Source organism: Nannospalax galili, unplaced genomic scaffold, assembly GCF_000622305.1.
Source record: "Nannospalax galili isolate Female #2095 unplaced genomic scaffold, S.galili_v1.0 scaffold11, whole genome shotgun sequence".
Lineage (NCBI taxonomy): Eukaryota > Metazoa > Chordata > Mammalia > Rodentia > Spalacidae > Nannospalax > Nannospalax galili.
Window position 1 is genome coordinate 6,947,041 of NW_008330735.1, and position 17,274 is coordinate 6,964,314.

General features: G+C 44.9%; 1 protein-coding gene across 3 annotated transcripts in view; it reads left to right on the forward strand.

Moving 5' to 3' along the window:
• The window catches only part of Kiaa1549l (KIAA1549 like), a 342,411-nt gene that overhangs the window by 222,274 nt on the left and 102,863 nt on the right, over nucleotides 1-17,274 (forward strand). For all 3 annotated transcript variants that reach the window (XM_029555337.1, XM_029555339.1, XM_008851663.2), the window contains 3 exons: nucleotides 1,106-1,277; nucleotides 8,716-8,879; nucleotides 16,221-16,405. In XM_029555337.1, the coding sequence (XP_029411197.1) occupies nucleotides 1,106-1,277; nucleotides 8,716-8,879; nucleotides 16,221-16,405 (521 nt within the window). The remainder of the gene's footprint in view (nucleotides 1-1,105; nucleotides 1,278-8,715; nucleotides 8,880-16,220; nucleotides 16,406-17,274) is intronic.

Here is a 17,274-nt window from a genome sequence, read left to right on the forward strand (position 1 = left end):
GGCATGCATACATACAAGATGATGCTATGTCAGTATCAAAATCTATGCTTTGTATTTATGTTATCAATGGTTAATTACAAAAGATGATCTAATAATAAATGACTTACGTGAGTTTATGAGGCAGATACTTGAATGCCATGTAGAAAAAAGTGTTTCTGCTTTTGAAAGGCCATTTAAAAATGCCAGTAAAAATGGTGTGGTACAGGCCAGCAGGATGGCTCAGTGGGTAAAGGCACCTGCCGACAAGATTGACAGCCTGAGCTCAATTCCTGGGACCCACGGGGCAGATACAGAGAAGAGAGTCCTGCACATTGGCCTCTGACTCCCACATACTCAACATGGCACACCTGCCTATGAGCATACACATGCAAACAATAAATAGATGTAAAAGCTAGTGAGCCATGGTATCAACAGCACATTTGATGATTTTCTATGATAATAAAGGAAAGCTTTGTGTGGAAAACCAAAGAGTGGAGGAAAAACTCCAAAGTGATAACAGTTCTCTGTTGTTGAAAGCCTAGACGTGAATTTTATTTTATTTCATTACTTGATGCTTTCCCATCCTTTCAAAATGTCCTATCTAAACAGGTATAATTTTTATAGTGGAAAAAAATCCAAAAATGTTATTTTAGAAAAAGAAGTTTGTGTTTCCAAGTACCGCTTTTATCAGAGGTCTCCTCAGTTATACACGCCTTTTATCCCCTTTCAGGCAGTTGCAGATATTTGAAATTAAACATCTTGCTTGGGAATAGCCTCGCATGCCCTGAATTAATGTGGAGGCCTATTTTCAAATGAGGACAGAGCTTGGTGGAGGCTGGGAAACATCATTCTTGCCTCTTCTCCTCCTGGCTTCAAACTGCACTTTCCAGATGTTTCTATTTTTTGAAACCCCCTTTCTCCTCCCAGTCTCCTGATCCGGGGATACCAAGCTTCCTGAGATTGGCTGTAGGCAGGAACACAGAGCTCGATGTCCAGACTGTCCCTGTGGATGCACTAGGCCACAGAAAGCCTCACAGCTGGGTGAGGCAAGCCTGCTGATGGCCCAGGGGCCTATAGGGCTGGTACAAGATGCTCTGGCAACACCCCATCTCTCTTTTTCTGAAAGATGGTGAAGATGCAGCGTGTGCCAGGACCAAAGGACCCAGCGGAGCTGACTTACTACACACTGTACAATGGGAAGCCGCTACTGGGCACTGCAGCAGCCAAGATCCTGAGCACCATTGATTCCCAGAGGATGGCCTTGACTCTGCATCACGTTGTTCTCCTGCAAGCTGACCGTAAGGGGAGAATTTCTTCATTCAATGTTTTTAATGTCATTAAATGTTTTCTGCGAGTCAAGGTGGCCCCCCAAATTCATGTTAATGGTTTTAGAGATAACCATATTTTGGTTCTGGAAAGTTCTTAAATCAATCAGTTATGTTTCTTGTTTGAAGCAATAGATTCTAGTAAAAAGTATATTCTGCAGTTTCTAAATGGAGGTAACGATATTGTTTTGCTCCAAGTGCTACCCACCTCACTTTCCTCCTTGAATGTAGTCCGGCAGATAGCTACAAAAACATCACTTCAGCAGAGAGTGTATTTATATGCTGGGGGAAATAAAGATAATTCGAGCCAATGAACATTTATGGAGTCATGCATGAACTCTGCTTGGTGCTGGAGGACACGCAGAAGTGGGTGACGCCTGGCTCCTGGCTCTCAAGGACAGGGGAGCTGATCCAGGTCCCCAGGATGTAGGGAAGGCAGTGCAATACTGGAACCTGCAGAGGAAGTGTTGCCTTGGAGGGATGTCTGCAACCAAGGGGCAGAGGAAGGTTATTACCAACAGCCTCCCTGTGACAACTGCTGTGCAAGTCACTTCAAAGAGCTGGATTTTCTCACCTCTGCTCTCACTGGGTTGTGTTTATTCCACTCCAAATTACAGCAGAGGAAACTAAGGTTTATATACAGAAAAGTAAAATAAACTACCTACTATCATAGAACCAGTGCTTAGCCAAAATACAAATCTGGATCTTTCTGGCTTTGGACCCATGCTCTTAGCTATATTGTATTCTAAGAGCTCAGTAAAGGCAAAGGAACAGTTCTAGAAAAATATCCAGAGTAAAGAATGCAGGGGGAGAGGTACTAGCTGTGCCTCAAACACAAGTAGTTCAAGTGGCCTAGGGTGAAGAAGCAGGCAGAGGCACTGATGGAAGAAAGGCATGTCAGCTGGGAGACCCAGTGAACGGCAGGGGAAGGATATGGCACATAATATACTGGGCTTTGGGGAGCTATGGAAGATTTCTAAGCAGGAGAGTACCATCAGAAGTACCCATTACCAAGGATGTTAACTGGGAAGTGCTGCCTGGGATGGAAGGAAACAGGAGGTCTAGGGATCTGTGAGGATATTATATTATATCCTAGGCATTGGGGACCCAATCACAGCACAACCAAAGTGGAGAGAGAGAGTATAAAAGTGAGAGATTACATGTGGCATTTTTTGTATTCAGCAACACACCAATCATGGCAATTCATGGAAGGTCAGCTCCCACAGGTTTCCTCACTGGTGTCCACTCTCCCCACAGAGCAACAGGTTGGTGTTCACCCTGACTCATGATCTTCTTCATCCTTCTCTTCCTCCTCCTTTTATCCTCCTCTTCCTCCTCTTCCTCCTCTTCCTCCTCTTCCTTCTCCTCTTGCTTTTGCAGGAGATGGCTGGTGATAGACCATATGTTGTCATGTGTGGCTGGCACATCCTCACAGACACAGCTGTGCCGAGAAGTGATGACAGCCATTCTCTGCAGTCTTGTTTTGGAAATAACACTTTCTACTGTGATTCTCTTCCTTTTCTACTTTCCCTCCCTGCTCAGGGGCTCTGTCCTTGACTCTGGTTAACTTCTTGCTTCCTGCGTTTTGCTGTCTCTTCTCTATGTGGGTTGCCCAAGGTTCTGTCCTCAGCTATCCCCCCCTTTTCTCTCTCTAAAGAATAAATCAGGTACAGGAGTGAAAACCCTTTCACATGCCAGGAGAGAGGTGACAGTGCCAGGCATGGAGAAGTGGGTGATAGAGAATCCTTTGAGGAGCAGACCTGATGGGTCCAGACAATGAATGCTGTGACAGGATGAGGAGGAAGGGGCCAGAGGAATCAAAGGCGACTTGAAGTGTTAGCTTGAGCTCTGGTTGTGACTCTATGTGTTAAGATTCATGAGCTTTGTGAAGCCTGTGTGGGAATGGAAGACATGGAGGTGACATGTTAACTTTGAAATGTCTGCTAGTATGGCGCTCAGAAGAGAGAAACTTGGGAGACATTAAACACAGAGCTAAAGGAAGGAGTGAGAACTCGGGAAGAGGAGTTGAGCAAGAATGGAATCCATGAAATTCCATGTATGGAAGAGTGAGAGTCAGAGGAGGCTGCTGAGGAATGACCAGGGTTGGCAGGAGACCAGGGGCTCAGAAACCAAACAGACAGGAGACTCTCATGGAAAAGTGTGGACTGCTGTGTCCATTTAGATCTTCAAGAGGTGGTATAACAGGGTAGAGGTTAACAGGGTTTGATAGGATGGAAGTTATTAGTGACTCCCACTAGCAGCAGTTTCTGGAGAGAGGTTGGTAAGAAGAGGATCATGATTGGGAAGTTGTGTCAACAAAGGAAGGAAGATGAATGAGGCAGTTGTGGAGGAAGCACATGGAAACCTTGCAGGGAGTTTGGATACCAGTGGGGAGGCTGTGATAAAGAAGGAGGAGGTAACACCAGGGAAGAGAAAGGTTAGACCTATAAGGCAGAGTCCTTAAGTGAACAAGGAGATGGACGCAGTGCACATGTGGAGGCCTCCATGGAGAAGAAGGGAAACAGAGTATTGGGTGCATTTGGTAACCCAAGCCTGAGGATACCTTCTAGTTGATTCTCTTCTCTCAGGGCATCATCAAGTGAAGTTCGCAGCTGAGCTTGAGGCTGGAGGTGGATTTTAGCAGATTGAACTGGTAAGAGCAGTTACAGCAGGCTGCCAGGGCACCCTCCTCTTTGTTTCCCCTGCTGCCTCCATATAATGCCTTCTCTTCTTCCAAACTCCCAGGTCCAGTGCTGGGGAGATAGCTCAGTGGGTAAGAAAACTGGCTAAATAATCATAAGGACCCGAGTCCACATAAAAAGCCACGTGTAGCCATATGCACCTGTAATTCTGGCTTTGTAGGGAATAGAAACAGGAGGATTGCTGGGGCTTGCTGGTCCCCAGTCTTGCGCCAGCTTCAGTAAGAAACCAAAGGAATAAGGTGATTGATAGGGCAACATACCCAAGGTCCTCCTCTGGCCTTATGCACGTGCACAGGCATGGGCACCCAATAACACACATAAGCATACACCACATACATACACACATGCATATATACAAATCCCAGATCTTCCCAGGCAGTCCTCTTTTGTAGTCATCTCTAGAGTCCCCAGACACCCCCACCATGCACTGGGCATTCTCAGCATCCTAACACCTAGCCCTTCCTCTTCCTCATTACTCTGGTCCAGCCACCTGTTCCTTTGGCCTGTTTGTTCCATGACTTCCTCCTTTCTGCTCCAGGTCTGTAGTACATGGGAAAGGGTGAGAAGAACTGGCTTTGCTGAAAGCAAGATGTGAACAAGTGTCAAGGGCAGGGGTTGAGGCCAAGGGACTTGGCTGATGGTGGTTGATGGGGACAGTGGAAGGGGCTGAGGAGAGGCGGATGAGGCTAGGTGCATGGAGCCTTTGGAACCAAGGTGTTGAGGAATGATGAGAGGCTGGACTGAGACTCAGAGGCCAGGATTCAGACCTGTCCTGCCAGCTCCCAAAGTCCCCGCCCTCTGACCCTTCACCTTTGCTTTGCTTCTTTATCTCTTTGTAGTCCACTGGCCCTCTAGCTCCTTTCTACAATAACCCACATGTCCAACGCCTCTTCAATTTCCTTGGTCTCCCCTATTTTGTCTGCAGCAGTAGCTTTCCCAGTGGTTCCCTCTCTGCCACAGTGGCAGTCACATCTTCCGTGCAGCCGCAGCAGCTTCCCTGTAATCAAATGTGCCAACTCAGAGCATCTCACCTTTTTCCTCTCTGTCCTCTATGAAACTCTTGCAATTTAAATGACCACTCATTCCCTTTCACCCTGTGCATGGCCCTGTACTTTTAGACCATATGCCAGTGAATATATTGGGCTAGGATAACTTCACTTGACCCAACTTTAATATCATTTTGACTGTTAACTGAATTTATTAATGTACATAAGATAAATCTGTTCTCTCCTCTATTTAAAAGGAGGTGAATTTTACATCCTGTACTGAAAAGAAAGTCATCCACCTAAGCAATAAAACCAGAGCACATAAATATTCCATTCTTGCTAATATAATTCTTGCTAATTATATGCATATGTGTACATTTGCCTTGTGTGAATGTATTGCTAAATACATATGTGTGTACTTATATAGAGTATACACTGCTGCATTGCACATACTGCCATCAGGATGGAATAGCCTAGCCCCAAAGAGTTATCAGTGATATGTTCCATAGAAGCTCTAAGCTTTAAAAAGATGTTAATGGCATAGAACTCACATATAAATACTGTGTTACTAAGAGCAGCGGCAATTAAGTGTAATGTCAACAGAGGCGCATTATCTAATGAGCTGTTTTCAGAAGTTAATAATGTGATTAATCACTGATTGATACGAACCATGGAAGAAAAATTTTTTGTACTAATAGGATCCAGAGCCCATGGGCAGCCAAATGACAGGCAAATCCTAGCTGATAAGGGACCAGCTGAAGTCAGTAGATGGTTGAAGTCAGAGGAAGGCTGCCTGACTCCTCAGACAGACCATCCCCCACAGTGCTTGCCAGTGGGGCCTTTGGATTCTGGGGTCTAAGTCTTCAGCTTTGCGAGTAGAGCAGCCTTCAGAGTCCAGCAGAGTCAGGAGGACCAACTCATGCTAACCAAACTTACAAAAGGTAAATCTATAAAATACATTGTAAGTAAATTAATTTAAAATATAGACTAGAATTACCATGAAGATGACATTTTTTCCTTCTACCTTATTGATAATTGGGCCTATTAGAAAACCTGTTTGGGGAGCTGGAGAGATGGTTCAGTGGTTAAGAGCACTGATTGCTCTTGCAGAGGACCTGGGTTTGATTCCCAGCACCCATGTGGAGGCTAACAACCATCAGTAACTACAGTTCCTGGGGATCTGACACCTTCTTCTGACCTCCACAGGCACTGCATGACACGGGTGCACTTACACACATGCAGGCAATACACTTATATACATAAAATAAAATATTTTAAAAAATAAAAAGAAAACCTGTTTGGGGAGGGATAGTAGCAGCTTACAGAGCCTCCCTTGAACTTCTAACTGAATACTTACCATGTGCAAGGCCCTGTCACAAGTCCTGAGGATGTTTGCATGAACAACTCACACAAAAATATCCCTATTCTCTTGGATTGACCATTCTAGTAGATGGGTGTCATGGTGAGCAATACTCATGCTGACATGTGCTTTGGAGCCTTGATATCCAAGTGCACCTGAGGCGTGCTACAGAGACATCACCTGGGAGCTTGTAGGAAAGGCAGGATCTCAAGGCTCACATCCAACACAGTGGAGGAGTGACAAAGTTTGAGAGCAGGATGCTGAGTAAGCATAAAAATGAGTCAGCATTGATGGTGAGCAGGGAAGAATAAGTTGGGATGGGGAAATCAAGAGTTGTGCTACAAGATTCAGCAAGATGGTTCAATAGGTAAAGCCACCTGCTGCCAAGCCTGATGACATGGATTCAATCCCTGAGACCCACATGGTAGAAAGAGAGACCCCACTCTCACAAGTTGTCCTCTGTCCTCCAGCCTCTGCACATACACACACACACATGTGTGCACACCAAATGTAATAATTTTTTTAAAAAGAGTTGGGCTCTGGACATACTCAGTTTGTTGTGTCTGATAATCACTTGGAGATTCAAGTGGAGTCTAGAGCTCGGGACTGAAATCCTGACTGGGATCTGGAAATGAATAGCATCATCCCTGAGATGAAGCTTAGAGCCCTGAGTTGTGAGATTGAGGAAAGGGGGAGAGAAGTTGGTTAGCATTAACAGAGTGCCACCAAGCTGGAGCCATCAGTTGTAGCCCACCAGAACAGGCCTGCCATCGGACCCATTCCCCCATCTGCAGTGGGAAAACACTCCCACGGGCAAGTCCTTCCGGCTCTTGGGTTCCTCATCTAGGTTTCAGCAGACCCTACCCTCTCACGACTTCACACAGATGTTTGCTTTGCTTCCTGTTTTCTTGTCTTTGTTTCTGAAAGCTGTTTGTGTTTTTAATTGGACTGAAGTTGAAGTATTTCCCAAGAATCCCCGTCAGTAATCCTGTGAGATGCTAATTTACCTGTCAATGGTGTTTCCTTTATCTTGCATTATCTTAACCCAACTTAACAAAAAGTTTAAAGGTTTATGTAGTGAACACCCATAATAAAATAAAGGATACCTCCTCTTAGAATCCACAGTTAGCATTGTAGTATACTTTTATCATGTAGTGGTTAGTCTGTTTACTCCTCCATTCATCTTTTCCCCATGTATTTCAGCAGAGGTCAACCCTAAACACTTCATCATGCACATCATTGACTAGAATTCAGTACCCATGATGCTTCACTGTAAAATGTAGATTCAATGAGATGTGCAGATCTTGTGTATCATCTGATGAGTTTTGGCAAGTATAAGTATATATACTTACGTGAACCAAATCATTATCACAGTACAGAGTATGACCAAGTCCCTGAAGCCCCTTCTGGGTTAATTCATTTTTGTCCCACTCCCTAAAGGCACCTGCTGTTCTTACAGCCCATCCCCACATCAAGAAGCACTTTGCTTACTTTTTCTTTACTCTGGTTTTGAGAATAGCCTGTTGCTTTTTATTAGACTAAGACGTTTATGAGCTTCCCAGACACCATTTTGGGGGAGACCCATCTGCTCATGTTATAGTGTATTCACTGATCACAAGGTGAATTCACTACGATAGACTCATCTCTTGGTGGCTTGCCTCCCAACTCCAGCATATATGTCTTTATTTATATACTTATTCATGGTTTGTTTTGTGTGTGGTGGTGCATGTATACAGGTGCATGCATCCATGTTCATGCATGCATCCATACCTACACATTCAGAGACCAGAGAAGGATGTTACTTGCTTCCCTCTATTGCTCTCTACCTTATTGCCTCAAGACAGGGTCTCTCACTGAACCAGAAGTTCTCTATTTTAGCTAGACTGGCTGGCCAGCAAGCTCTCCACATCTATTTGTCTCTGTCACCCGATGCAGACATACATAGCAATGCCTGAGAATTTAAATTCAGGTCCTCATGCTTTCAGACCAAGGTTCTTAACCACTGAGCCATCTCTCTAGCCCCTCCAATATATATTTCTAATCATCACATTTTTCTCTCCTTTTTGACCTTTGGATATGACCAGTGAGGAAAACTGACTGATTTGTCTTTTTCCTCCTCCTTCTCTAAATAATAGTGTTGTCTACTGTCCCCTGAGCATCTGCTAGGAACCATACTCAACCACCACAAAGTGTTACCCTCATTTTATAGACAAAGAAAGGGAGACTCGGAGAGCTTGAGTAACTTGCCCAAGGTCATACATCTGTAGAGGCAGAGGTTTTTCAAGCTCCACCTCTTCCTGTCAGGGTAAGGATTATGTTGGGTCGCTACTTGTCATGTGCTTCTCACTGACTCTTTCCCACAGCTGTGGTGAAGAACCCACCCAATAACCTGTGGATCATCGCCGCAGTACTGGCACCCATTGCCGTGGTCACAGTCATCATCATCATCATCACTGCTGTGCTCTGCAGGAAGAACAAGAACGACTTTAAGCCAGACACCATGATAAACCTGCCTCAGAGGGCAAAGGTACATGGGGACTGTGGGGAGGGGCGGGAGCTCTGCCCAGAGGCTCCACCTGCCTTTCCCACTGAACTTCTGAGGCCACCAAGCACCTTCAGAAACAATGTCACACATCCTCATTCTGAAGGGGACCCGTTTCTTCACAATCTGATGCTCACTCTGTCCTACAAATACTTCCAAGTGATTCACACACAGCAACTTTAGTCATCACCATCCCTGTGGGGAAGGACTGTTGTTTTACAGATGGAGAAACTGAGGCATGAACAACCAGGAGCAAGACTTGAAAGACCCTTGGATATCGTTTAATTGTACTTCTTCCTTCTACTAGTGAAAAATAACTTCTTCAACTTCTTCATGGTTACATGGTTAATTAGAAGCAGAACCGATAGTAGGGCCAAGCCTGCTATTGTTTGAACATCCTAACCTCCAGTGCTGGGTGTTAAGACATTGGCCTTTGGGAGGTGATTAGGCCATAAGGAAGGAGCTCCAAGGAATAAGATTAGTGCCTTTATGAAAGAAACCTTAGAGAGTCCCTGGCCTCTTCTACCATGTGAGAATACATGAAGTCCGCAGCCCAGCAGTGAGCCCTCACCAAAGCCCAGCCATGCTGGCGCTGTGATCTGGACTTCAAGCTACCAGAACTCTTAAGAAATATCTGCTTTTCACAAGCCTCTCAGTTAGTAGTATTCTGTTGTAGCAGCCCAAACTGACCAAGGCACAGTCTCTTGGCTCTTATACAATATTCCTTTGATCTTGTAGACTCCCAGAAGTTTCTCTGTTCCACTGACAATGCCACTTTAGCCACTATATGATGGACATGTAATAGAACTGGGCTGGGCAGCTATCAAATGGCACTTTAGTGGCTCCCCTGAAACTTGGCCTAGAGTTCTGTCCTCCCCCTGTCACCAACACATCTCTGCTGTAACCACCTCTGGTGATTGGGAGGGCAGTGAACTGAGGACATCCTGAAGGCTAATTTTCCAGTCACGTAGCTGCTTTTGTGATATTCCCCAAGGGAAATGTCCAAACTGTAATACCCAGTGTTTAAATAACGCCTTACAATCTGCCAGCTCTTCTAGGTCCGTCACCTTGTTTGTTCATCACACAAGCCCTGGGAGGCAGGTCACAGTCTGGGCAGGCTTCATTAGTCTCATTTAACTGCCAAGCAACCTCAGAGAGAGAGAGAGAGAGAGAGAGAGAGAGAGAGAGAGAGAGAGAGAGAGATCAGGACTTGCCCAGTCATGCCACAAACAGCAAAGGAGCAACTGAGGCCCCCACATCCTTGTCTTTCCTCTCTTTCTCTCTCTCTCTCTCTCTCTCTCTCTCTCTCTCTCTCTCTCTCTGTGCATGTGTGTGATATGTACTTGTTAGTACATTTGTGCATACACAAGTATACATGTGCATATGGAGACTAGAGGTTGAGATCAAGTGTCTTCCTCAGTCACTCTCCACCCTTATTTTTTTGAGAGTCTCTTACTGAAGCTGAAGCTCATTGATTCAGCCTAGGCTGGCTGGCCAGTGAGCTTCAGGGATCTGTCCCTCCCTGCTTGTCAGATTTGGAGTTACAGGCATGTGCTGTCTGTCATACCTGGCTTTTACATGGGTTCTGGGGATCTGAACTCAGGTCTTCATGGTTTCATGGCAGGCACTTTACTTCCTGAGCCATCTCCCCAGCCCTCCTGGAACTCCTACATTATACATGCACCCAAACCCTAGATTCTGCAGTGCGTTCCTCTCCCAGCTCTGAACCTCTGAATTCCATCTACCTACAGACATGTGACAGCAAGCTACCCTTCCATCTTACTTCATTCCCATTGCAGTTCATGTCAGCCATGGAGCGTGTCCTTGGGGGGCAGTCACACTGGGTTCTGTTCTTTCTGTGTGATCACACCTCACTTGAGCAAAGGAAATCAAAGGGATTTTTATTGCTTACTAACTGATCCACCTGTTGGGAAGCCATAGCTTGATTAGACACCCGTAACTACAAAGACATCAAACCCCAAAGAATTTAATTTGTTCCATGTCTGTTGACACAGTGTACCTGCTTCCCAGACCCAGTGGGGTATTGGGAAGAAGGGTATAGTGGGACTTGCCAAGCCTTGAAAAATGAGATTGCTCCAAGACAGAGTGTTTCCTTTCCATCTGAGCTTGCTTACAACGTGAGTCTTTTTAGACATAACAAGTAATTACCAGACTAGCAGCTGAGTCCAGGAATGCAAAACATGCCAAACCAGAGTGGAAGTGGCAGCTTTGTGTTAAACCAAAATCTTAATTCATCTGCCGAGATGAGCATCATCCCTTCTGGCTTGAAAGCCCTCCTCAGCTAGAGCAGAGGAATGCTGGTGGCTCTCACAGCTCCTTCCTGTGCCTATCCGGGCAGGTGCTTCCAGAGATACTTGACTGATGTTGCAAAATCAAGCCAACCTGCATGCTCCTGCGTGTGGCTCTGCTGGTGTCTCTCCTGCAATGAGGCTGGGGGAGATACTTATATTTCCAAAGCCCCTTTGTCGCAGAAAGCCAGCAGGGTGGAGCTGCCTGTCACTGCAGCCGTGTTGCTGCAAGTCAGAGATGCTGCAGTATCAGAGCAGCGGCTATGACGCTCACACAACCATGTGCGTGTGTGAGCAGAATTCAATGACCGCCAAGGGACAAGCCACAATGAGAAAGTTAGCCTGGGCCACCAATCCTGAACCTAGGCAGATGGCCCTGGGGATATCATTGCGTCTTTAGAATGCAGGCTGCAGAGGCAGAGGAGTCTGGGGACCCTTCCTGAGATCAGTAATAAACTTAGCATGCTAAACAGAGGAGGCGAGTGAGGCTTTCCTGGGAGCTAAGGCCAGGGTGAGGATCCTACATCTTCTTCTGAGACAAGGTACACAGACACACCCTACTGCCATTGCTGTGAGCTGGGCTTCCACAGGGAGAGTGCTGAGAAAATGCTAAACGCAGTGGGTCAGGCATGCCATCTTTCTTCCTGGGTCACTCCTCTTTATTCTTTGTCAACAGATTTGCAGCCTTTCCTCCCAGTTTTTCCTTCATATAAAGAGAAAATGGCTCCTGGGAGCAGGCATTCTTAGGAGAAAGAAGTTAGAGCCCACCCAGATGCAGGGTGGACCTTAGAGGGTGTGCAGTGGCTGGCTCTAACTACTTGGGACCGGACATCATCCCCTAAGAAGTGTCACTGTTTCCTCTTTCCCATACATTATCTGTATGACCTCAGCAAAGTTATATCACCTCTTTGTGCCTAAATTTCCCCATCTGTAAAATAGGATTAGTTAGTAACAATACTCAGGGATAGGCAGTTGTAAGGATTTAGTGAGTCAAGGTATATAAATTATTTTAAGCTGTGTCTGGTCTCTAACAAAATATTACACGAGTTGACTTTTTTCCAAATTGGCTTTTTTTGTTTGATATGCTTTTTTCTTAAATGGTAATATGTCTGTCTACCTTTGAAATGATGATGATGATGATGATGATGATGATGATTTGTGGTACTAGGATTAAACCCAGTGCTGTGTACATGCCATGCAAGTACTCTGCCACTAAGCTATATCTATCCCCAGTGTGGATATTATTATTTTGAACTGACAGTTGTATAAAATCACTGGATTAGTATTGTATTATTGAGGTTAGGAGTTATTAGTGTGTGTCAGATGAGCAGTTAATTAATCTTAGTTACTTTTCAAATCTAAGGTTGAGCCCAGCCCTGAGGGTCAGAAAAGCGAGGAACTAGTCATCAATTTTCAGCACTTAGCTGAGCTTTTGTGTTCTCCATAAAGTGAAAACACATTTGCCTAGCTTCTGTTAGGGGTTGTTGTAAAAGCAAAAAGGAGGACTGATGTTTTGTGTGCTTTAAGTGCCAAAAACATGTGTGGGATTTTGTGATTAGCCTATTAACAGTGGCCACCCCTTAGCTGTCATTTCTTATTGTATGTAGATGAGTGTTTGCCTGCATGTATGTATGTGTACCACATCCATGCACACCCACAGAGGCCAACAGAGGGTATGAGATCCCCTGGAACTGGAGTTCTGGGTGGTTGTGAGCTGAATTGCAGGTGCTGGGAACCAAATCCAGGTCCTCTGCAAGAACAAGTGGTCCTAACTGTCGAGCCATTTCTTCAGCCCTAACCTGTAATTTCTTATTGTCTCTGTTTCCACACACCCATGGGTGACTCAGTCATCTGAGGATAAGGAAGTATAACGAGTGATGGGTCAAATCTAGAGAAAATGAGCAGAGATGGGAGATAGGACCAGAGTCAAATTGTGCTGTCACTGGCCTCTTGGGAAGTCTTAGCTGTTGGAGACTTTTAGTCCTTCACAGACAAGCCTGAGGTATCATGACAGGAGCCAAGCGAGGCATAGAAGATATCCAGCGAAGATTGTGACTGCAGGGGGGAAGGAGGGATGCAGGATGAATCAATAAACAGTGCACTGTTAGATGGTCTGACATTGAATCAATATAGTCCTGAGTTCAAATGCTGGCTCCATCACAGACCAGCTGTGTGATCTGGGGCAAGTTACTTAACAACTCCAAATCTGTTTCTCCATGCTTAAAATGGAAATTCATAATAACACCCACCTCTGTGAACAACAGTGAGGATGCAATGATGTAATTTATGTAATGCATCCTCTACTGTGCCAACAATGTTGCGGAAAACTAAAACTGAGCTCTTTGAGGGTCAATACCAGTTATTATTCATTTTGTATCTCTAATATCTACCACAATACGGGGCATTAGGTGGTGCTGTTGGAAGAAAGCTGAATAGAATAACAGGGAACATGGGGTTGTATGATGGAAAAAGAGCCAATAGGAAATGAGTCTGGGCAGGTGGGTTCAGCCGGAGGCTTTGAATGCCTTGCCAGTGTGTGGATGCCATAGAACACTTTCCATGAGGGACTGACATGACCAGATGTGGCTTTAAAGGGAGACAACCTTGGAATCCTATCATGGGTGGGCCTAGAAAGAACCCTAAAGGGAACACCCTGACCAGGGCAGGAGATGGCGAAACAGTAGGCCTGGAGAGAAAGAAGAAGCTTCCAGAAACAGTCCAGAAGCTGAATTCAGTTGTGACCAATTGGTTGTTGGAGGAGCAGGAATTCAAATTCTGGGGACATGGTCAAAGTGTCTACAGGCTTCATTCTGCCTCCTGCAGCACTAAGGAAAAGGAGGGCAAAGAGAAATCTTTCCTAGCAGACACTAGCTCAGAAACTCAATCCCAGGTCCTGGCCTCAGAACTGCTACTGGTCACATACAGGTCAGAATGACCACACTTCCCCGACCAATCTTCCCAGGAAATTGGGAGAACCGTCCATGGTGAATCTCCAGGTGTCTCCACCAAAGAATCTTTGTTGGATATTCTATAAAAGTTCATCCTGGGGCTACAGAGATGGCTCAGCAGTTAGGAGCACTGGCTAGTCTTGTAGAAGACCTGAGTTCAAACCCCAGCATCCACCTGATGGCTAACCACCATCTGTAACTCCAGTTCCAGGAGGTCCAACACCTTCTTCTGTCTTCCACAGGTACTGCATGACATGGATATATGTACATACATGCAGGCATAACACTCATACACATATTCTGTTACATAGTAGTGAGGGATGACAGAATACAGATTTTTAGATCTGGATCAGGGCTGGGGATGTAGCTCAGTGGTAGAGTGCCTGCTTAGCATGCATTGACTGTAGGTTCAATTGCCCAGTACCACAAAAGCAAATGAAAAAGAAAAAGAAGAAAAACCCCCAAACCAGCCTGGAACATTCCTGTGGTACCTCTTGGCCTCATTAGCTGCCAAAGGAGGAGCTTCAGCTATAACAAGTTCAGATAGAGTCTACCAATGTGTCCAACCTGCAACCTGTGAGCCACAGGCACCCCAGGATTGCTATAAATATAACCCAACACAAAACCGTAAACTTACTTAAAACAGTATGAGTTTATTTTCATAATTTGACTGGATGGTTCTTGAGTGTGAATTTTGTAGATGTCAATGTCATGTCATAATATCAAAAGGTTGGACATGTCTAAATGGTAGCAATTGAGCTTCATCTCCACATTTTCTTGGAGAAAACTGGACTGTGATTTATCAGGAAGGCAAATAGTAATATCTAATAAGGACTAAGCACTTACTGTACATTAGACACTTAACCCAACCTTGAATCTCTGACTTAATCCTTGTTGCATTGTCTTCAGGTTGCTTACATGCTGCGTTTATCTACATATATTTGCATCCTCTTAACAATTATTCCCTTACAGATTAGGAAACTGATGTCAGAGAATAGCAATCACTTACCCAAGGTCACACCACTAAGATGTAGTATCAGTGGACTCTGATACCTGCAACTCTCAGTCAGCACACTGACTGCCTCAGATCTACACAGCCCTGCTTTGAGGTAGAAGGCAGAATAGAGACACAGCCAGGAACAGATTCAACAAGCCTCTTGGTTTTCATGACCCACTGATAAATGGCTGTTGAATTTTGTTCACAGCTGCTTTATCTACTTGGGATTTCGGACATTGAGAAAGCCTTGCTAATTTCCCAGGGTGGATGATATCAGAGCCAGTGTGCTTCAAGGAGAAGTCTGGCTGAAAAAGTGATTCACTAAATCCTGTGTCATTGTCCATGATTGTGTGGCTTCATGCATGGTAACATGTGTTTTCAGATCTTCCCTTTGCTTTACAAAGGGGATGGTTATAAGGCAAATAAGATAATCTTCATTTCTCAGTTAAGAAAGTCAAACTTCCTAGTCCTGCTGATTTGGTAAAGTCACATACATGCTGTTACACAGGGGTAGCCAAATATTTCTAGGCAGGGTATGATACAGGCTCTGTGATTATCTTAACATATCCAAGATGAGCATTCATCATTAACAGTATCTATTGATTTATCTATATATTCAAGGCCTAACTAAAGCCCTTGACAGAAGTTTGTTCTTGAACCCCTGATTGTACTTTGTTTGCACTCTCCTTTTTTTTGGTATTTTTGAGACAGTCTCCCTGTAGCCTTAGCTGACCTGGAGCTTACTCTCTATGTAGACCAGGCTGGCCTCGATCTTATGAAGATTTGCCTGCCTCTGCCTCATGAGTGCTGGAACTAAAGGTGTGCACTACCATGCCTAGCAACACTCTTCATTTTTCTGAGAAAGTCTTACCTGTGGAGATTCTTAACTAGGAGGAGTTAGCATGGATTCCGAATTTATAAAACACATCACAATATAGATTTCAATTGATTTTCATTCACCAGAAGCTAAGTTTGACCCCCTTGCATGTGTTTTGCTGCCTGTCTTTTCTCAAAGCTGTCACTAGAGACACTTCTCCTGAAACATTACTTCAAACTTGCTTCCTCTTCACAGCCTGTGCAAGGCTTTGACTATGCCAAGCAGCACCTGGGCCAGCAAGGGGTAGATGAGGAGGTCATCCCTGTGACTCAGGAGACGGTGGTCCTTCCCCTTCCTGTCAGAGATACTCCTCAGGAAAGAGACACAGCTCAGGACGGGAGCACCATCAAGACGGCTAAGTCCACAGAAACCAGAAAGAGGTAGGTATGGTCAGCTTTGGCCTCTCTCAGCTAGGGAAACACCGGCATTGAGAGCAACTGTGACCCTCGAGTAAATTCCACTGTTCTTTTTAAAACTTACCCGTGTGTTCGTTTTGAATATTGAAAAGGATTAGAGTAAGGGAGAGGGTAAGAATCACAGTTCCTGCTCCACGTGAGCCACCGTCCTGGCTCTCCTTGCTAATCAACCACAGCAGTGAAGATACAGCACTTCTATTTACACTAACAAATTTGATTCTGATGCCACACATTTTTAACACCTCTTAGAAGCAGTGCCTTTGATTCACGAGAGTAGTATTTTATCTGGCAGTGTTTCATTAGCGTTTCTGCTTTCAGTCAGAATCACGTATTGAGTTTTTACTATGAACAAAGCTCTTTGAAATAACCGAAGATGATTGCCAACATCAACCTCAGGCTGCCACATTCACACACACACATGCACAGGCATATCACACATATAATGAAAATGGAAAAAAGGAAAAAAAAAAAAAAACAGAGCTCTCTGGTCAGCATTAGAAGGACTGTAAAAACTATATAAAGTCGATTCTTGCCCCCAGAATCCTGTGAGGGAGAAGACAAGGAGGTAAATAATGGAAGACAAATCATGACAGTTGTCCTGGTTTGTTTCTTCATTGCTGTGACAAAACACTCTGACCACTACCAACTTGGGGAGGAAAGGGTTTATTTAGCTTACATCTCCCAGGTTACAGTTCATCAGGGAGCCCAAGGTAGGAACTCAGGGCAGGAACCTGGAAGCAGGAGCTGGAGCACAGGCCATGGAGGAACACTGCTTACTGGCTTGCTCCCTTGGCCCCTGCTCAGCCTGCTTTCTTATGCAACACAGGCCCACC